This window comes from Lithobates pipiens, unplaced genomic scaffold (assembly GCF_037356315.1).
Source record: "Lithobates pipiens isolate NorthernLeopardFrog02 unplaced genomic scaffold, aLitPip1_a1.2 Scaffold_22, whole genome shotgun sequence".
Lineage (NCBI taxonomy): Eukaryota > Metazoa > Chordata > Amphibia > Anura > Ranidae > Lithobates > Lithobates pipiens.
In genome coordinates, this window is record NW_027507784.1 from 326,179,594 (window position 1) to 326,202,526 (window position 22,933).

The following is a 22,933-nucleotide window of genomic DNA, read 5'->3' on the forward strand; positions in this document are numbered from 1 at the left end:
AAAAGATGCAGCAGAGAAAGATCAGGTCCCTTATATTTTTGGCAGGGCTGTGCGGCAGAGCTGTTTATATTTCAGGACTGGCTGGACAGAAATACATTGGCATGCAAAACCACGCTTTTAGGCATTCCAACGGTGTGTTTAGCTGATTGCTTGGAGTTCATCTTTAAGAACAGTGTTATAGCTAGGGTTGCACCAATACTAGTATCGGTATCGGTACTGATACCGAGTATTTGCACAAGTATCCGTACTCCTGCAAATGCACAGATACCTGAAATCGATACTTTCAGGTCTCCCCTGTTGACAGCTGAAGTGTTAAAGAAGTCTGGTAATTGGAGCTGTCAAAAAAAAAGCAGCTGGCAATGTTTATTAACAACATTGCTCAACCCTGAAACACGAAAATTAAAAAGAAACATTGTTTATTTTTTTTATCTTTCTGTTTCTTCATCTGCAGATCAAATGGATGAACAAATGTCCCTCTGTTTAACCTCTTAATAACCCTTAATGTACTCTAATCAGCCTTAATTAACTCTCTATTATTCTCCTCCATTTAATTATTTTTCCTGCTTTTTTTTTTTCACATCTATTTTATAAACGATAAACAATTAAAACTTTTCTTTGTTTGCTTTGTTAGTGAATATTTTTACACATATATATTAACATATATTTACACATTTCACATTGAAAAAATGCAAAATTTAAAAAAATCTACTTATTTCATTTGTAAGTGTAGCGCCGGCTCCTGAAGAGCACGCGCTATGTGTTTTTTTAAATTTAAATTTAACCTTAAACCGCAGTTTGGTTTGGGTTTGATTACTCAAAATTTCTGACCTCAGCATCAGTCTGACTGGACTGCAGGGTGTTCTGCCTGGCCATAGGGGGCGCTGTCACTTTTGGCAGGCATGGAAACACAGTCTAGTTGGGTGCATTAAGGTTACTCTCTCTCGGAGCCTGCCCAGTGGGAGTGTCACTCTTGCTGTGCCTTCTAGGAGAGGGTACTTAAGGTGTGGATATCACGTGTTTCGGGGTTCCGGTCCAGAAGTATGTCCTCCTGACCAGCCCCCAGGACTTCCATGGCCTGGGGTGTGGATCCACCTGACTTTATGTCTCGGGGCTGGCTAGCCCGAGGCGAGGAAACTGAGGGAGGTATTCGGAGTTGGTCCGGTGCCGTCTCGGTTAGTGGAGATGCCCAAGAACTGTAAAGTTATCCAGGGGAGGACTCTTCGGGAGAAGGCCATGCAAGGGTTGGCTTCTCAACAAGAGCCTGGACAAGCTGAAGGACCTAAACAAATCCAATCTCATGCGGTATCGCCGGACCGGCTGCAAGATACTGGTACCACACGAGTGCCCTACAAGCTTTCAAGTTTCCCTCACGTGTTCTATAGCAAAGTCTGTGGCAGAGACTTGTACCTGACTCAAGTACCCTGTTGGCTGCTAGGCCTGGTGAGAGAAGGACTATCCAATTAAGGTGAGGATCCAGCTGTGAATGGCTATTCTCTGGATTTATTCAAAGTGAGAAACTGTTTCATACGAAATTTAACATTAAGAGTACCTTGACTTTTCACTCAAACCCTCTGATCCTATGTTGAGAGACTGTGTTAACAATTTTTTCGCAAATAAAAATCCCTTTAAGTGGATCTGGCATCAGTCTCTGCAGTTTTTTTGGGCCATCTACATCGGGAAACCCCCTAGACGCATACGAGGTAAAGAAGGTAACGGTAAGCCCAATAAATTCAGCCACTCCTTCAGGGGTAAGTGCTACATAAGTAACTTTTCAATGCTTTGTACCATTGCTGACAGCTGAAGTGAAAACAAAACAGTTGCGGTAGGCATCGGTAATTGGTATTGGTGAGTACTAAAAAAAAAAGTATTATCAGTACTTGTAAAAAAAAAAGAAATGGTATCAGCGCATCCCTAGTTATAGCCATAGCAGACCACATAACTGCTATGGGGCCCAAATACACTGGCTGAGTGGCAATACAGTGAAAGATAGCAGTAGCATCCTGAAAACAAATCTGGATGAAATGAACATACTGTATATAATTATATTGTCTATGAATATATATTCCTATAAAAACAGTATTTTTCATAACTAGAGGAAGAGTCTTTGAGTTGTGCAATAAAGAGGTAAGGGGGCCCCTTCCATGACATGGGTCACCATCACCCATAATAGTTTTGATATCAAAATTCTAGAAATTGAAAACAAAGAGGAAAAAAGTCAACAGAAAGGAACATTAGATAATGTTTAGTGAACTCAGCAACTTGCACCAGTTTCAGCCCACGCAGATGGAAAGAGGATTCGTACAAAGTCCTTAGAAGCCTGGCCTTCCATAACACACCAGAAATGGGAGTGGAAAGCTGCTGACCCTCGTAGTGCCGGTCTGTAAATGAATCATTTTAGTATAAAATACTATGAGGGAAATTAAATGAGCTCATGCCGGGCTGGAGCATCTATTTGGAAGATTTGGAATGCATTTTGAGTCACTTTGATGGCCTACGCTCCTTCCCACCAGATGCCTTGCTTATTTATACCCACGGCCAGTGGTGTCGCTAGGGGGTGGCTTTTGGGGCTATAGCCCCGAATCTGGGCCCAATAGCCCAGAGTCTCTGCAAGGGACCCCAAGGAGAGGGGAGGCTCTCTGGGGACCCTGATGTAAGTGGAGGGCTCTCTGGGGACCCTGATGTAAGTGGAGGGCTCTCTGGGGACCCTGATGTAAGTGGGGGGCTCTCTGGGAACCCTGGTGTAAGGGGGAGGCTCTCTGGGGACCCTGATGTAAGTGGAGGGCTCTCTGGGGACCCTGATGTAAGTGGGGGGCTCTCTGGGGACCCTGATGTAAGTGGAGGACTCTCTGGGGACCCTGATGTAAGTGGGGGCTCTCTGGGGACCCTGGTGTAAGGGGGAGGCTCTCTGGGGACCCTAATGTAAGGAGGGCTCTCTGGGAACCCTGATGTAAGTGGGGGGCTCTCTGGGGACCCTGATGCAAGTGGGGGGGCTCTCTGGGGACCCTGGTGTAAGGGGGAGGCTCTCTGGGGACCCTAATGTAAGGAGGGCTCTCTGGGAACCTTGATGTAAGTAGGGGGCTCTCTGGGGACCCTGATGCAAGGGGGATGCTCTCTGGGGACTCTGATGTAAGGAGGTGCTCTCTGGGCATATACTGTATACACACACACACATATATATTACTGTATATACATGTGTATGCCCATCCAAGCATATGACTTTTTTTACTGCTATGGGTTGTAGCCCCAGATCTTTTGTAGACCTAACAACGACCCTGCTCACGGCCCTAACACCCAGTTTGCTGCTATGGAGCATACCTAAAAAATATGTTGTACTTCCAAGTATGGGGAAGCATGAGATCCATCCTCTCCATTCTCCCACAAATCATCTCTGGTTGTCTGATTGGACAGTCTCTAGGCCTGACTACTGTCACAAGAGTGACATCTCCTTAGTCATGTGGGAGCTCCAACTTGCAGCTTACACAGAGCTCTTTCTCCTCTAATGGTTTACTGGTAGAAAAGAGAGCACAAACTGACTCTGAGCCATTGTATACAGAGCTAAACTTTCCAAATATGAGGATAACCTTGACATCTCCAGACCTTCCAGATAAAAAATAAATAAAAATCCTGAGGACTAATATTTATTCCTAAAACTAGGAACTGATAAAGCCTGATAAAGCCAAATACAAGATCAGTCCACCCACAGAGACAGAGAGATACACTTTATTGTCAAAGGTATTGGGACGCCTGCCTTTACACGCACATGAACTTTAATGGCATCCCAGTCTTAGTCCGTAGAGTTCAATATTGAGTTGGCCCACCCTTTGCAGCTACAACAGCTTCAGCTCTTCTGGGAAGGCCGTCCACAAGGTTTAGGAGTGTGTCTATGGGAATGTTTGACCATTCTCCCAGAAGCTCATTTGTGAGGTCAGGCACAGATATGGATGAGAAGGCCTGGCTCGCAGCCTCCACTCGAATTCATCCCAAAGGTGTTCTATCGGGTTGAGGTCAGGACTCTCTGCAGGCCAGACAAGTTCCTCCACCCCAAACTCACTCATCCATGTCTTTATGGACCTTGCCTTGTGAACTGGTGAGCAGTCATGTTGGAACAGGAAGGGGCCATCCCCAAACTGTTCCCACAAAGTTGAGAGCATGAAATTGTCCAAAATGTCTTGGTATGCTGATGCCTTAAGAGGTCCCTTCACTGGAACTAAGGGGCCAAGCCCAACCCCTGAAACACAACCCCACACCATAATCCCCCCTCCACCAAAAGTCTGCAGGGTTCAATACTGAGTTGGCCGACCCTTTGCATCTATACCAGCTTCAACTCTTCTGGGAAGTCTGTCCTCAAGGTTTACCAGTGTGTCTAGGGGAATGTTTGACTATTATTCCAGAAGCACATTTGTGAGGTCAGGCTCTAGCTCCTTCCAAAGGTGTTCTATCGGGTTGAGGTGAGGACTCTGTGCAGGCCAGTCAAGTTCCTCCACCCCAAACTCGCTCATCCATGTCTTTATGGACCTTGTTTGTGCACTGGTCCAAATCATTTGGTGGAGGGAGTATTATGATGTGGGGTTGTGCTTTGCCCCTTAGTTCCAATGAAGGGAACTCTTAAGGCGTCAGGATACCAAGACATTTTGGCCAATTTCATGCTCCCAACTTTGTGAGGTCAGGCAATGATGTTAGACTAGAAGACCTGGCTCGCAGTCTCCGCTCTAATTCCTTCCAAAGGTGTTCTATCGGGTGCAGGCCCATCAAGTTCCTCCACCCTTTATGGACCTTGCTTTGTGGACTGGTCCAAATCATTTGGTAGAGGGGGGTTGTTCTTTATTAACATAATATTCCACAGGGGGGGGGCAATCTTGCCTGTGAAGGGGCCGACATATCTATGATGTACAGAAAGTTCTGCAGCAGCACCAACATTTACAAAGTAAGGGAGTGTTTATAAATTGCCGGCAAATGATATGTCATTGGCAGCTTCTTAGTTTGAATAAAATAAAAAAAATAAAAAACAGCACACAGACACCTTCAAGAATCTGCTGCATATTTTGGAGGACATTTTGAGGGTGTTTTGTGTGGGACCCACCCTGAGAAAGCAAAGCACCCTGTCCTCATTTTGATGAGGACAAATGCCTCTTCTCTACAACCCTTGCCTGGTGGTTGTGGGGGTCTGCAGGTGGGGGGCTTATCAGAATCTGTAAGTGCCCTTTAAAAAAAAAAAAACCCCGATAACCTGGTGCACCCAACCGATCCTGACAGTAGCACTAGCCAAATGAAAGCTCTCTTAAAAAAGGCCATCAGCTATATAACGGAAGGGGCAGGGATAGCGGTGACATGAGTGACCAAACATGGTCAGTAGCCATATTTTGGCAGTGATGTCACTGCTATTATCACCTGTTTGCTTAACAGAAGTTGGGATTCCACATGATGTCAGTAGTTTATAGAGACACCATGGGTGCGAGCACCTGCGGCTTCCTTAGGAACCAGTGACATTGGGATGCTGTCATATAGATAGAAGAGGTGGTAATGCCAGTTCTATATATGATGCACAGCTTCTGCTGAGAAGGGGGCTGAATAGGCTAAAGTTCGGTCATTCGAATGTCCAAACAGCTTAAGTTCGGACAGAACCCTGGTTTGGATCAAAGCAGCAGTTGATCCCTATTCCCTAACCACTTGACCTGGGATCATGGGACATGTAGTTCCTGAAGAGCAATGTACAGTGGAGGCTAGAGGGCTCTGAACCACAAGATCCAAAATGTCCCTGGACACCCAGGAGGAGAGAGCGCAGGACTTTTCCCAGGCAATTTACCAGGAGGTTGAGGCAATCTAGGACAGGGAGCCAGAGTGTACAGACTTGCCATTTGGGCCGCTAGTGCCCACCAGGGAGACCGCTACAGAAGACCCGTGCTGTGTTCTGAGCACCCAGAGAGCTTAGAGACTGAGCCACAGAGATTTGCTCCATCTCAAGACCAGAGCTGGAGAGACCCATTACCGTGTGGACCTGATTGGGAGGACTGGGACAACCAACTGCCAAGCATAGGGGCACGCACCTGCTGCATGACAGGAGGGGTGAGCTGAAACACAAAGCTTAGTCCCTTGCTGCACACAGTTAATACAACAGAAACTGCTGTTTACATAGCAGCCCAACAGCCATCCACTGGGACAGATTCACATGCATCACCTTACAGAAGGGCCCCAATGATAGCCGGCTAACACTATAGCCCCATACACACTATCATATTTTCTGCTGATTTTTTCCTTCAGATTTACCAAAACCATATAATATGAAGTCAAACTTTAGGAGTTTCAATTTGTATGAAATCAGGCAGACTCTTGCACTACATGGTTTTGTAAAATCTGAAGAAAAAAATCAAGTAGAAAATCTGATAGTGTGTATGGGGCTTAACAATTAAGCACTGGGTTCTTTGGAGCCACCTCCAGGGGTGCCCCTTTGTCAGGAACGCATACACCCACCCACTATCGGGGTTCTATTTGTAGTTTGCACACTAGGACATTTATCTTTGGGTTAGTTAATGCTGATACTTTTAACCTTGTTTGCATCAGTTAATAGTGTCAGTAGGGACCAAGCTTAAAGAGTGGCAGAACAGAGAACCCATCATATCCGGCGGCTCCAGCAGGGGATAAGCATTACATTATTATTATTTGTTTAACTTCATTATTAGTACTGAAAATGATATTGCTGTATAGAAAATCCCTGGGAGTCCAATACGTTAAGTAGGCCACATTCCTCACTGTTTAATGTATTCTTTTATGTACAAGTTACTGCTACTTTAATGTCTCATGAGCTGCAGATATAATAATTATTAACAGAGGTTCTCCAAGACCTAAAAGTTATTTCAAGCATTCCTCCATGTTAAAAAGGTTGGTGAAGGCTTCTCTAGATGGTTATTATTTTCCTTGACCCTTCCCGAGGGAAACTTTCTATTTTCATTTTATTTTTCATTTCTCCAGAACTCGGCAACCTGAGTCATGTGTGTATCTTGGCGGTACATCGGCTGTTGCTGTTGGCGCATGAAATCTTCACTTTCCAGAATTTCTCTGAATGTGCGTGAATTATCTACATTCCTGAATGCCGCCTGACCAGCAATAATGTAAGACAAACAAGCCGGTGTACCCACCCCATGCCAGGTTTTGACTGCAGGGCATCAGGTAAAGATTAGAAACAAACCTAATAATTCTAGCAGCAACTCAAAGTGAGATACACAACAAACAGCAATAGATAAAAAAAAAAAGTGGACTGAGCTCTTAAAGTGACATGTTAGCCAAATATGCAAACATAAAAACAAAATCAATGAATAAAAAGTGAATGAAAAAGTCATTTTAAAAAGTAAAAAAGTCCCAAACAGTGAAGCATGTGACTTCTGTAAAGTCCTCCAATAAACATTGGAAGCCTTAAAGGGGTTGTAAAGGTAAATTTTTTATTTTCTACATAGGTTCCTTTAAGCTAGTGCATTGTTGGTTCACTTATCTTTTCCTTCAATTTCCCTTCTAAATGTTTTTTTTTCTTTGTTTTCTTTGTCTGAATTTCTCACTTCCTGTTCCTCCTCAGTAAGCTGTTCTGGCTGACTAACCACCAGCTCGGATGATGAAGGATGATGAAGTGAGATATTCAGACAAAGCAAAAAAACATTTAGAAGGGAAATCAAAGGAAAAGGTAAGTGAACCAACAATGCACTAGCTTAAAGGAAACTATGTAGAAAATAAAAAAATTACCTTTACAACCCTAATGGAGAACGGACCAGCAGCCAAAGGTTCAGTGAAAATCTTCTGACTTTATGAAACAAACAAAGAGAATGCACCACCACACAAAGTGCACGCTTACCAGCCGCACAAGTTTAGACACTTGTGGCTGGATAATACCCAGCCATGGCCTTTTCCTCCAAAGACTTTGGATGTCTGGTCTGGTCATATGACGTGAGCCGTTTGGTCGGGAAGATGATTGGAGGTCCAGCTTGTGGACCTATACATGCTACAAAAGGCGATGAGGCGATGTCAACCATCAGCATAGGGGATGCCTACCAAAATTCACCCAAGCCTTCCAAACTTTGGGAAGTTTTTGTAGGCATCCCCTATGCTGATGGTAGTGCCGAATAGTGGCGATGTCCATTGAGCCAGGCCATGACCCTTTTTAACCAGTTCCCGACCAGCGCACACCGATGTACGTCGGTAGAATGGCACGGGCAGGCATATTGGCGTACAGGTACTTCCAATCTTTAATGCTGCCCTGCCATCGCAAGCGCACTCGCGTGCTGGTCGGGACCCCCGTGAGCCTGGTCGCGGGTCCCGTGGACTCGATCGCTGCGGGCAAACCCGCGATCGTCTCACGGGGTGGCTGAACGGAGAGATGCCGTTGTTGCTAGGCAGAACGGGGAGATGCTGTTTGCAAGTGACGCTGATCTCTGCTCCATGTGATTGGAGCAGAGATCAGTGTTCACTAAGTGGAAGCCCAGTCCCCAACAGTTAGTAACACACCCCTAGGAACACTTAACCCCTTCACTGCAAGTATCATTTACACAGGAATCACTGCATTTGTATAGCACTGATTGCTGTATAAATGACAATGGTCCCAAAAATGTGTCAAAAATGTCCGATGTGTCCGCCATAATGTCGCAGTCACTGATCGCCGCCATTACTAGTAAAAAAAAAATATTAATAAAAATGCCATAAAACTATCACCTATTTTGTAAACGCTATAACTTTTGCACAAACCAATCAATAATCGCTTAGTGATTTTTTTTTTACCAGAAATATATAGAAGAAGAAGAATACGTATCGCCCTAAACTGAGGGAAAAAAATGTTTTTTATATATTTTTGGGGATATTTATTATAACAAAAAGTAAAAAATAATGTGTTTTTTTCAAAATTGTCGCTCTATTTTTGTTTATAGCGTAAAAAATAAAAACTGCAGGGATGATCAAATACCACCAAAAGAAAGCTCTATTTGTTAGAAAAAAAGGACGTCAATTTTGTTTGGGAGCCACGTCGCATGACCGCGCAATTGTCAGTTAAATCGACGCAGTGGCGAATCGCAAAAAGTGGTCTGGTCTTTGGCCAGCAAAATGGTCCGGGGCTGAAGTGGTTAAAGTGCCAGAACCATTTTTCTAGAAAATCTTGACTCAGATTTGAACCAGCTTGATTGAGCGCATTCCATTCTCACAGCCTTCCAGATCACTTCTATACTTTTATCTCATTTCCATTCCAAACGTCTTCTAATTATTGTGCAATTTGGTTAGTTTAGCTTGGTTCTAAATTCGTTTTTCAACGAAATTCAACAAATTCATTCATTCGGAAAGATTCAAATTAACGAAAAACGAATTAACTGAAATTTTCCGAAGTTCAAAAAGCTGAAAATTCGGAAATTTGAAAGTCCAAAAATCAAAAATTCGGAAATTTTGAAGATTTGGAAATTCGGAATTGCGAAAATCTAAAAATTTAAAATTAAAAAATCCAAAAATAAGAACGAATATCCCAAAATTTGAAAACCTGAAAACTCGAAATTTTGAAATAATAACTAACTAATAATAACTATTAAATTATAGATATTGGAATTTCCTTTCAAATTTGGGTGTGAACGTATGTCAACCAGGTGAGGAGTACAAAGACAAGTGTGTTTTGCCTACAGTCAAGCATGGTGGTGGGAGTGTCATGGTCTGGGGCTGCATGAGTGCTGCCGGCACTGAGGAGCTACAGATCATTGAGGGAACCATGAATGCCAACATGTACTGTGACATACTGAAGCAGAGCATGAGCCCCTCCCTTCAGAGACTGGGCCGCAGGGCAGTATTCCAACATGATAATGACCCCAAACACACCTTCAAGATGACCACTGCTTTGCTAAAGAAGTTGAGGGTAAAGGTGATGGACTGGCCAATCATGTCTCCAGACCTAAACCCTATTGAGCATCTGTGGGGCATCCTCAAATGGAAGGTGGAGGAGCGCAAGGTCTCCAACATCCACCAGCTCTGTGTCGTCATGGAGGAGGGGAAGAGGACTCCAGTGGCAACCTGTGAAGCTCTGGTGAACTTCATGCCCAAGAGGGTTAAGGCAGTGCTGGAAAATAATGGTGGCCACACAAAATATTGACACTTTGGGCCCAAATTGGACAGTTTCACTTAGGGATGTATTTGCTTTTGTTGCCAGCAGTATAGACATTAATGTGTTGAGTTATTTTGAGGGGACGGCAAATCTACACTGTTATACAAGCTGTACACTCAATACTTTACATTGTAGCAAAGTGTCATTTCTTCAGTGTTGTCACATGAAAAGATAAAATAAAATAAAAAAATGAAAAATAAAATATTTCCAAAAATGTGAGGGGTGTACTCACTTTTGTGAGATACTGTATGACTGGTGCTTAAAAAAATGTAGATTGGGTTTTTGTGTTACTTTGTATCCATTGTCATGTTGTACCTGTTGTAATGTATAAATCACACAGGCATGTTTTTGGATGTTGCCGCCATCTTGTGGCTAATACAATGCATTACAATCATAGCATGGATTTTTTTTTTTTTTAATCTGTTTTATAACAGTGCAATATAATCCACATGTGCTCCACATCTAAGGCTCACCTTTGGGGATTATAAGGTTATAGGAAGTGTCTTGACATGCTATGGTCAAGTTATCCTTTTTCCATATTTTTTTTATTGAATGAAATATATAGATAAATATACATATATGTAAATATACATTCCTGGATGTCTGCAAACATTTTTTGCTCACTTTTTTTTTTTTGCACTGGTATATACACCTTAATTTTTGAAAAAGGACTATATATTCTAAGCATAGAGAGCAAGGGCAGTGCATTTTGAACACGGTGTAGGAAATACACACCGATTGTGGGTTTCCCGAATTGCATTCTTGCATGAACCTAGGCCTAGCACAAACCATGAATTAATGAGTGTCGTGGACCATGGAACCCCATTCATGTCTCTAATTGTTGTAATAGTGATTTATCCCTTCCTGAGATCTCTATGCCTGGCCTGCATATGGCAGAGGCAACCAGATAGCTCAGGTGAAAACAATCTGGGGCCCTCCAGCTGTTGCAGAACTACAAGTCCCATCATGCCACTGGGAGTAATTGTAACTGCCAGCCTCGCAATGCCTCATGGGAAATGTAGTTCCACTGGAGGGCTCCTGGTTGCCTACCCCTGAGATAGCTGAACTCATCTAAACACTTGGCAACCATGAATCTAATATCTTTATTACTCCTAGAAGATTCATGTGATCAAAGCAATTTTTTTTTCCCTAGCCTCATTGTGCGTCTTGTAGGAACAACACAGAAACTAACAAATGAGGAAGGAGGAAATTACATCATAAAAAAGGGGAGAATTACATAAAGTCATGTGTGGTTAACAAATTGACCACACGGTGGCAGCATAACCAAAAAACAAGTGAAACAGCATGTGCTATATACATAAATGCAATTGCATTGCCCATATAATTGTTGGTGGGAGCACTGATGCTCCGGTCTTCTGATTGGAATGTGGACAGGCCCTCTACGTCATCATATACAATGGAGGACCATTGGCGAGGGGCGACCCACATGAACTGCCTGCAAGGAGGATGGGCTTCAGGGAGGGAGCAAAGACAATGATGCGCTCATTGCAGATCCCTATAAATGAAACATGACCCACATATGGTGATTTCATCTCCAAATGCGGAAAGGTTTCTTCACAGTAAGAGCTGTGAAAATGTGGAATAGACTCCCTCCAGAGGTGGTTCTGGTCAGCTCAGTAGATTGCTTTAAGAAAGGCCTGGATTCATTCCTAAATGTATAGAATATCAGGGCTCAAGTCCTGCGGGAATGCATGGGAACGGAGTTCCTGTACTTTTTCCACAACAGGAACTCAGTTCCCGTTAGCAGCCGTGTCCTGCAAGACTTTGAAGTATGTGAGCTGTGTGGCAGGTGCTACACCAGCAGCCACGACACAGCTCGCAATAGTAAGTGCCGCACACCTGACCATTCAGGCATTGCCAGTAGGGGGCCCCATGACAGCTTCCTCTTCGATCTACCTGTCAATCACAGCTAGCTGACGGGTAGATCAGGTCCCTGCTGCTAAGAGATTGTATTTAGTCAGACCTCCGATGATGCGCTCCTCCCCGCCGACCCCTCCTGATTTTCTGTCTCCCCCTCCCCCAGTCTCCTGCATACTTGCTCTGTGTGTCCCGCTGGATCTCCCCCTCCTCTATCTTCAGTGCCAGCGTGCTGAAAGCGGTAACCTAGGGGTGACCAATACAGTTTGTGTGCCAGGTTCCCTAGTGTCTGGTGCTACAGAGATGCCTAGGGAAACCTACCAGGAGTGCGCAGTGGAGAGGCACATGGTTTCCCAGGACAACTCTGAAGCCGCCCTAATGGGCAAAATAATGCCTTTGGAGAGGAAGAATGGTGTGCTGAGTGGTACACAGGGTGCTGAGTGTACTGACCAAAAACTGCCTATTAAAGTGGTTGTAAACCCTTACAAACCACTTTGACCTACAGGTAAGCCTAGATTAAGGCTTACCTGTAGGTCCAAGAAATATCTCCTAAACCTATGCGGTTTAGGAGATACTTACCCAAAGACAGCCACCGCTGTCTACGGCGCATGCGCTGTAGACAGCGGCGCACTGGGCAGGCCGCAGATCGCGGCAATATGCTGCGAGTGTCGGCTCCTGTGAGCATGCGCGGGAGATACGTCATCGTGGCTCCGGCGAATCACAGCGCCGGAGCAGTGAGACCCCACCAAGAAGATGGACGCTCGGAACTACAGGGGACAGCGGTGACTTCGCTGGCTCCTGTGTCAGGTAAGTGACACATAATGGACTACTATGCGATGCATAGTAGTCCATTATGCTTTACCTTTGTAGGGAATCAAAGAGGAAGTAAACTCATCAGGGTTTACTTCCACTTTAAAGCTTATAACACTGCTATGTCTATGAATGCGGATGGTAAAGGTATTGTTGATGATACATGTACTTATTGTGATGTGTTCAAAAGTAAAGAGGAAAGAGTGATGTCTCCCTTGGCAACCAGACGCAGAGCCACAGGGTTGTCCATGGAAGTCTCAGGGGCTCTCCATGCGTTTGAGCCAGAGATTTTCCAGGACAGCACTGAATTTGCTCTGGTGGAACAGACTGGGTCTACACCATGCAATGATGGTTGGTGTGAGCAGTCCGTTTACCAAATTTGTAACCCAGTTGGTAAGGGGTTAAGTCAGCTGGCCAAAGCTGAAGGTACACAGCTGAGTGTGTTTGCGCCCCAGAAGCAAGGTGGTGATGGTGTATTGCAGCCTGCCTTGTTTGATGAAGCATTAGCAAAGAGTAAAAGCATGTTGTCAAAATGTGATTTATATAGAACTGACAAAGGTACTGATTGTGCTGCAGAATGCCAGGTGCCTCATAAAGCAGATGAGGTACTGCTGAGCCCTCATAATGGAAGCACAATTGATTGGGACCGTTGGGCCAAACAATTACTAGCCATGTTAGACAAGGCTATGTTGAGTGACAGGGGTGTGAATACAACTGCTATGCCAGACAGGGAGATTGCAGAGCGAGCAATGGTTGAGGGTGCGTTGGTCCCTGCAAGGGATGTTTCCCTCCAGTCGGAAGGACCAGATCAGGGCGCATGCATGGCAGAGGTGGTGTTCACAGCCCAACCGCTAAATGTCAAGTGTCAAGGTGACACAGTAATAAATGTTGACTTTCAGAGGCTTATTGGTGAGTTAGAGGGCATGAGTGGGAGACATGCGTCTGACAGTGGTTCAGAGGAGCATCAGGCTGTGATGGGTACTTCCAGTGAGGTGGAGGCCCCCTTAAATGTCGTGGCCCCTGAAGCTGCAGTGAATGAGCCCCTCCATGTCTCTGATAAGGGAAAGGTTCCCAAAAATGTTTTGCATATTGATGTGGAGTGTGTAGAAATTACAGATATGCTAGTGGAACTGCTTGAACTGATGACATCACATTCCTTATATACCTGGGTGCCTCCATTACAGTCAGATGTGGTAATGTTGCATGGTACCAAAGGGTGGAGCCAGGTAACGCAAGCTGTGCTGGGTAACATTAATCCCCAGTGGAACTGGTTGGTACGGTGCTTATTAATAGTCTGAAAAGTGATCTCACAGTTCCCTGTGAGGGTGCTTCCGGATACGCCGCTTCAGTATGGAAGGCAATCTGGGGGGCTGCTGGAGACATAAGGGGTCTCTCCGCTTGATGCAGTGATGGACATGTCTGCTAGTGCGGTCCGAGGTGCGACTGAGCAGGGTATAGTAAATGGCGTGGATACTGCCTCACCCGCTAGACCTCCTAAGGAGGAAGGGCCAGATATGGATGCGGCAAAAGCAGAGATTCTGTCTGTCACCTGCAGAGAGGTACAAGGCTGGGTACCTGGAGACGCTCTTGAATATAGCATGGAGATGATCAAAAATTGTGACATGGAAAAGTGTGAGCTGGCAAAGATTGGTACTTCTGGAAATGGGTCATGTGTTATTCAATGTCAATTGTTAGGACAACTGCCCACAGAGATTTGGACAACAGGTGAAATGAAGCTTTGTGAAGAGCCCTAACAAATCCCGAGCAAGAAAGAACTGACTGTATTGGTAATTGGAGAAATGGCGGTGTAATACTGAATGTTGGTGTAAATAATGGCCTTGATATGACCATGAATCATTTTCTTGGAAAATGAGCGTGATACACAGATGTTAAGCTCTGGGAAGTTGGTGGTCAAGGGTAACGGCAAAGAAGTTGGTAAACCCAAGAGACCTGTTGTGATGGGGAAAACGGGCACCAAGATTAGTAAACTCCCTACTGTCAAAGTGGCTAGTGTAGACCCAAGGGAAATTGAAAGATAGTGCTTTTGAAAGCACACTTGTAAAAAAGCATGGGGGTGTCTTTGTAGAGCCCGAGTAAATGTAGCAGGGGGACATGGAGAGAGTCACCTAATGGGACAAGATTTGGCTCATGTGGGTGGTAGCTTGCATGGTCATGCCAAAGTGAGGAAGTTGTACTGGTGTGTTCCGCCCTCTAGCTCAAAATGGGGGGGAGGAATATGTGGTACCCTACCAGTGCATGTGCCCAGAATTCTCAACCAGATGGGTTGAGGGGCTCCAGGGAGCTTATATCGTGAAGAGGAAACTGACTATTCAGTTTACTTATCATTTACTAAAGTCCACTTTGGGACCTGGAGCCCGGGGATTTCTTAGAGATGATGGTCCTGGGTCCGGGATTTGAGACTCACCAGCACACTGTTCAGGAGTCCAGGATTGCAAGGGAGAACCCAGAGAGTGCAGGTGGGCACTGAAACAGCCAGAGAGTGCAGGTGTGCACTGAAATGGCCAGAGAGCGCAGGCTGCACTGTGTAAGCCAGAGACCTGAATCTGAGGTTGCTGACAGTAGTCAGGAGAGCTCCATGTGGGAACCTGAGCAGTGGTGCGTCTGCTGCTGAAGAGAGCCAGGTGGCTTGGTATTTTTGCAATGCTGCATGTGTAAGCCAGGAGGCTGAATATCTTTTTATTTGTTGCTAGCAGTGAACCCCCCTGCGAGGGAAATTACTTTTGTCTTTGGTTATGGAACTTTTTTTTTTTTCTTTTAATAAAAGTGGGCCAACAAGCCCTGAAAAGGAATCATCTGTGTGGACCGTTCTCGCTAGCGGGTGCTGCACTTGAGCTAAACAACCCCCAAATATCACAATCGGTAAAGTTGATCCAGGGAAGATCCAAATGCCTCTCTGGGGATAAGGAAGGATTTTTTTTCCCCTGCTATAGCAAATTGTATCATGCTTTTCTGGGGGGGGGGGGGGGGGTGCCTTCCTCTGGATCAACTGTGGGTATAGGATTGGGTATATTGGATTGTATGATTTATTTTTTTTTATAATATTTGTAGCACTGACTCCCAAAGGATCGGCTGATTTAATTGGGCTTACCGTTGCCTTCTTCACCGTGTGTGTCTAGGGTTTTCCCTGAGGTAGATGGCCCAAGAACTGCAGAGACTCACACCAGATCCGCTTAAAGCGATTTCTATTTGCAAAACATAGTTAACGAACACAGTCTCTCAACATAGGGTTAGAGGGTATAGGTAGGAAAGTCCAGGTACTCTTAGTGCTAATTCAAATAGGAAAAGTCTCTCACCAGTAGGAAATCCAGAGAATGGCCATTCACAGCTGGATCCTCACCCTTATCGGATAGTCCTTCTCTCACCAGGCCTAGCAGTCAACATGGTGCTTCAATCAGATACAGTCTCTGCCACAGACTTGCTATAGAACACTTGAGTATAACTGAAAGTTTGTAGAACACTTGGAGAACCCTCGTATGGTACCAGGATCTTGCAGCTGGTCAGCCGATAACACACAAGACCAGATTCACTTGGGGTCTTTCAACTTGTCCAGGCTCTTATTGAGAAGCCAACCTTTGTGTGACCTTCTCCCAAAGAGTCCTCCCCTGGATAACTTCACAGTTGCTGGGCCTCTCCACAAACCGAGACGGCACCGGACCACCTTTGAATCCTTCTTTCCGTTTCTTTGCCTCGGGCCAGCCAGCCCCAAGACCTGCAGTCGGGATCCACACCCCAGGCCATGAGAATCCTGGGGGCTGGTCGGGAGGACCAGAAAGAACTTCTGTACCAGAACCCCGAAAAACATGACGTCAGCACCTTAAGTACCCTCTCCCGGAATGTACAGAAAGAGTGACACTCCCACTGGGCTGGTTCCAAGAGAGAGTAAACCCTTAATGCACCAAACTAGACTACGTTCTGCACCCTTCAAGGGATGGCAGTGCCACCCATGGTCAGGCAGAACACCATGCAGTCCAGTCAGACTGGTACTGAGGTCAAAATTTAGAATAATTAAACCCAAAATAAAACTGTGGTTCCAGGAAAAAGTTAAATGACAAAAAACATAGCACGTGCTCTTCAGGAGCCAGCGCTTTTTTAATGGTTGAACTAGATGGACTTGTGTGGTGTGTGTTTTTTTTTTTTTTCAACCTGACTATGTAATTATATAGTGTATATATAGATGGGTAAGGACGAAGAAAGGGCACCAATAGTCGTGTGTGTGTGTGTGTGTGTGTGTTTTTTTCTGCCTTGAATTTCACTTTATTAAACTCGCAATCACAAAAATGTGTAACATTTTTAAATGTGGTTTATTTTACATGATAAAGATTGCAGCAGGATGAATAAGAAACAGCTTTGTCTATTTGATTTTTAGGAATGCTGAGTAATCACAATAAAAAAATATATATCTATATATGAAATTTGAAAACCTCAAGGAGTACAAAGATTAGTTACATAAATTCAAAATGAATGTGAAAGATAAAGTCATATTTAATAAAGAGTAGAAATGCGCACATTACTGCAACCTGTGAGCACCCAAAAGCACCCTGTCAATGAATATGTGTTTTAACCAGGGCTCTTATGCTGGGTACACACGAGCAGACTTTTCGACGGACTAGGTCGGACGGAATGAATCCGCCGGATATTACGTTCGTGTATGGGCTCCAGCGGACTTTTTTTCCCAAAAGTCAGACGGACCTAGAAATAAAAGATGTTTCAAATCTTTCCAATGGACTCGAGGCCAGTCGAAAAAATCAGTTCGTCTGTATGCTAGTCCGACGGACAAAAAAATGACGCTAGGGCAGCTATTGGCTACTGGCTCTGAACTTCCTTATTCTAGTCCGGTCGTACGTTATCACATTAGAATCCGTTTGACTTTCGTGTGATTGTGTATGGCCGAGTCCATTCATTCGGAAAGTCCGTTGGAGCTCCGCGAAAATTCAGTCGGGAAGACTGTCGGACCTAGTCTGCCGGAAAGTTTGGTCGTGTGTACGCGGCATTAGGTGCAGGAACCCCCCCCCCTCCCCTTCTGGGTCACTTCTTGTCTCCGCCCCCTACCTACCTCCGAGCACCATCCTTTAGTTCCAACCCCTACCCTCCTCCCAGAACCGCCCCTTTTAGAGAATACAGAACAGAGTATCCTTTTGTAGCGGTAAAAAAGTTTGTATGAAATTTGTTAACAACAAGTAAAGTAGTTCCCCCACAGCCTGCATTAATAGACCCTCCCCAGCAACAATAGCTCCCCCCCCCCCCCCTCGACAACAATAGAAGCACATGAGGCTTTCATTGGCATCAAAAAGGGTGGGATCGTGGGCGCAGAGCACTGTTTCTCCTCCCGGCCAGGAAGCCTTAGGACTCGCTGTCAATCAGGTCTTAGAATTTCCGGCCATCCAGCTCAACCAGTGCAATATGCGAGCTGAAATGGGGAAGTCATTAACATTGTATTGACACTCCCAGCAGTTCGCATATGGCAGTGTGAACTGCGGCATGAGTCGGGTGCAATGGGGGAACCCACAGTGGATTCGCAGGGGTCCCGCATCGCACAAGTGTGAACCGAGCCTGAACCCCTTAAAATTCTGTAACCTTAAAGCACTGAACTGTTGATGTGGTCTCTGCACCATTATGATGTGAATTCAGGGCACTATGGTAATACATAATCATAGGCATGCGCACAGGGTGTGTCGGGTGTGCCCAGGCACACCGTAATCACCCCATGCAATTAGTGTTATTGCTCTGTGTAGCAGCAGGAACATGGGAATGATCTTCCTCCCACCGGCTCTGCCATACATGTGTGTTTGAGCTTAAGGGTGCACACCCTAATGCGATAGGCTGCCCACACCTATGTACACAATCAAGGAGTGGTTCCATGACTCCCCTGAACTCACAAGATGGGCATCATTCAGTCCGGAACCCTGAGAACATCTTGTGGTAGAAAGAAATTATTATGGGGAACAGCACCAGAGAGATAGTGCCCATTATCAACCACTTACCGTAGGTGTCTGAATGGCAGAGTGGTGGACCCTTACTTTTGCAGCGTCATTTATAATGGCTGAAAATCAAGCTGTCCAAGGACAGCTCCACTCAGACACTGTACACAGGTGATCCACATGGCTCTGTACCTTGTGATTACTGTGAGTAATTACAAGTATAGTGTTTACATTAGTAAATCCACCCCTTTCTCTTACAATGGAGGAAGAGAAGGAAGGAAGAAGGAACTAATGAAGGAATGACTCATTCGTTAGTTCAAGAACAGTGGCAGCAGCAGATATTCAAAGTTGTGGGCTGTTTTTAAAGTCAGCCATAGATGGTTCGAATCTCAGGCATTTCAGCAGCATCTATGGGCAGGCTGAACGTAGCCAAGTCTATCCGTCGATCGCCTTGGATACCAAGTCTATCCTTCAATTGCCTTGGGTACAACCAGAATGTCAGATTTTTCAGCATGCGATTATTGCCAGCGGCTATACCTGGCAGGAACAACCTCCCCCGGGGGAATGCAATGTTTCTGTGAGAGGCATTCCCCAATCAACACAGTCAATTTTCTTTCCTGCGACCATTGCACCATCTATGGCCTTCCCAATCCTTTCACTCTCCCTCCTCTATATGTCAGCTTCATCCTGTCTTTCCAGTGATCTATACATTAACCCCTTCACCTGGGCCCAGTCATTGCTGTGGGGCCTACAAATAGTTGATACGTGGATTTCGGAGGGCCCAAGAAAATGTTTTCCCAGGGTACAATCAATATTAAAGATGGCCCTGCCTACACAACCTCCTCCATCTACATTTAACCTGTACATTTAATGCTGTATATCTAGTGAACTGTTACCATGATTTACCCCCCTCAATACCGACATGTTTAGTAAAAATATAAAAAATACCACCATAGAAAGCTAAAAAAAAATAATAAAAAAAAATTTGTGTACAGTGTTGCATGACTTTGTCAGTCAAACTATTCCAGCACTGAAGGCTTAAAAATGACCTGGTAGGAAGGGGTATTACAGCCTGGTACTGAGGTGTTAGGACCTCAATTTTAAAAACAAAAATTTTGCTTTAGTTGATGATTTTTATGCAAGAACCTGGAAATACGTAAAAAGCAGCATGGAGGGGTTCAGAGAAGGTGGCGGTAAAGGTGTGGAGGTGTCTGTTGGGTTCACAAATTTCGTAGAAGGACAAAAGCCCGGCTTCGTAATTCATATAGATCCCGATTGCCTCCACTGGAGACTTTTTCTCCTTGATTTTATGAATATTATTGTGGCATGCTCTAAAAAAATGATTTTCATAAAGCCCCCAGGATTTCGCATTATATCCTATGTAAGTTTCTTTTCCCATTTGTTTCCTCTCCAAGCTTTTCGCGGCCACCCCTATCAGCCACTTCTTGGCCTGACTCACATCCACCTCCCAGTAGTGTTTCCCCGATGAGAAACTTTGTGTACTTATCACCTGGCAGCACACAAACCTCTCTGGACAGTTGGGTCTCTTCTGACTCTTATTAGTATAAGAAGCTGACCTGAGGTCTTCTGATAAAATAATGTTATTATGAGCAGTGTTAATATCCAATAAGATGTCTGCTTTCTCCATCGCTGAGAACTCCCTCTTTATTTTCAGGTCAGTGAGGCCATCAGCAAAGAGTAGAAGTCCCCTGTGAAGCATTTGTAAGATTGGTGTCTCATCAATACACCCGGCATCCCTCATGTCACTGATGATCTCACATCTCCCAGGGTTGAGGTCATCTGTTTCTTGCTCTTTTTCCAGAAAAGTAAAAGCGTCCGCAATATCACACAGATTTTTGATCTGATCGATCTTCGTGGCTATCTCACTCTTCTGTGTCTCCAACTGTTGGATCAGCCTTGAGACCGACTTCACGACCTGCTTCTCCTGTTTGAAGACCTCACACAACACTTTCCACTCAAGAACATCCAGTTGTTTCCTGATGTCTCCAAACAGCCCGTTGACCTTCTGAGCGATTGCCGCTGCTTTTGCTTTCTCTTCTTTTCTGTAGGTGCTTAGATTGTGAATGCTTTTATCGGTTTCCCGTACATCAGCATGTAGTTTCTCTGTAAGCTTCCACAGCTTCTTTTTCTTCTTCTCCGAGGCCTCATTCAGAAGCTGCACCTGGTGTCCTCTATGCTGACCCGCCAGGCAGCAGGACACGCAGACGCTGACCATGTCTTCTGAGCAGTAATATTTCAGGATCTCCTTGTGTATGGAGCATTTTCTGTCCTCCAGGGTAACAGTAGGGTCAACTAAGATATGTCCAACTAATTTCCTGTGTTTAAGCAAATGCCTTTCACAAAAAGAGGATTCGCACTGGAGACACATTTTAACAGCTCGTTCGGGGAGGTCACAGTACATACACAAGACCTCAATCTTCTCCTGATCAGTAGATTGGAACGTCTCCGCTATATTACACAGCTTCCTGTTCTTCTCCAGAGTAGGACGCTCCGCATACTCCTCTCTGCACTCCGGACAGGAGTAAACTCTGGACCCCTCCTGTGTATCCAGAGCAGTCACAATACATCCCGGCAGAAGTTGTGACCACATCTCAGTGACACCGGCTCCGTATAAATGTTCAGGCAGATGGAGCAGCTCAGCTCGTCTCCTAGAGCAGCCGACGCCATTGCACAGGGAACAAGCAGAAACGAAACTATTTTTTTCTGTTATTTCCTGCAACGGTATGATACACAAGGCGGTGCCAAGCTCTCTTGCCTGAGGGAGTTATGCACACAGATTGTGTTCCTGGCTCAAAAGTTCATTGTCAATTGCTAGGGATATTGAAAGTTTTTTCCCAGGAACTAGAATATGTAAGCCCTTGTACACACAGTCGAATATTCCGATGGAAAATGTCCGATCGGACCGTGTTGTCGGATAATCCGACCGTGTGTGGGCTCCATCGGACTGTTTCCGTCGGAATATCCGACGGACAAAGTTTTAGAGCTGGGCTATAAAACTTTTCTGACAACATGATCCGATCGGACTTTGTCCGATCGTTTGTAGAGAATTCCGATCGAACAAAGTGCCACGCATGCTCAGATCAAATTCCTAGACCAAAGCTATTGGCTACTAGCCTGAACGTAGTCCCCTCGTAACGAAATAACGTCATCCCGTTACGTACGATCGGATTTACCGACAACTTTGTCCGACTGTGTGTATGCAACACAAGTTTCAGGTAAAATCCGACAGATTTTGTTGTCGGAATGTCCAACCGTGTGTACAAGGGCCAAGCCCTTGTACACACGGTCAGAGATTCCGACGGAATGTGTCCGATCGGACCGTTTTGTCGGATAATCCGACTGTGTGTGGTCTCCATCGGATGCTCCGACGGACCAAGTTTTCCAACTTGTCGGTAAAATTTTCTGACCACATGATCCAATCGGACTTTGTCCGATCATGTGTAGAGAATTCCGATCAAAGTGCCACGCATGCTCAGATCAAATTCCTACACCAAAGCTATTGGCTACTAGCCTGAACGTAGTCCCGTCGTAACGAAATAACGTCATCCCGTTATGTACGATCTGATTTTCCAACAACTTTGTCCGACCGTGTGTATGCAACACAAGTTTCGGACAAAATCCGACGGATTTTGTTGTCGGAATGTCCGACCGTGTGTACAAGGGCTAACGGTTTCCTATGAAATGAAAGCATGCAGGATAAGCTAAATGATAACCTGGCAGAGAAAGCTTGTTGCACTTTTGAGAGATCTCCTGATAGTTCCTGTTTTGTCTTTAGCTTAAGCAGTGGGGTGAATTCTTTCAGCAGAAAAAAAGAGATATCTGTTAGATATCAGATAATATATAAAATATTGTGGTCAATTTACTGAAGTATTTAAGTATGTTCACACATTAAATTGTGTGAAGATTCACTTCACTTATCCAATCATTTGAAAATAAAACCCCCTTTAGTAAATTCTTCGACTCAATTAGATGATAGAAGTGTGTAGGTAGGTTGTTTTTATTTTATTTTTTATTTTATTTTTTTGGGTTAGGGAGGGTGAGGGTTATGTTAAGTTATGGATAAATGGAATGATAAATATAGCAGTTTAAGTCATACGTTTTTATAAAGATTGATATCTGCATAAACAATGTATGAAATGTATTGTATTAAACCTCAAAATAAAGAATATATATA

General features: G+C 44.7%; 1 protein-coding gene across 1 annotated transcript in view; it reads right to left on the reverse strand.

Moving 5' to 3' along the window:
• Positions 1-17,102: 17,102 nt before the first annotated feature.
• LOC143925752 (uncharacterized) overlaps positions 17,103-22,933 on the reverse strand; it is a 35,699-nt gene continuing 29,868 nt past the window's right edge. Inside the window, 3 exon segments of the mRNA XM_077450201.1 lie at positions 17,103-21,327; positions 21,330-21,462; positions 22,418-22,433. Coding sequence (XP_077306327.1) covers positions 19,859-21,327; positions 21,330-21,462; positions 22,418-22,433 — 1,618 coding nt within the window. The 3' untranslated portion in view covers positions 17,103-19,858.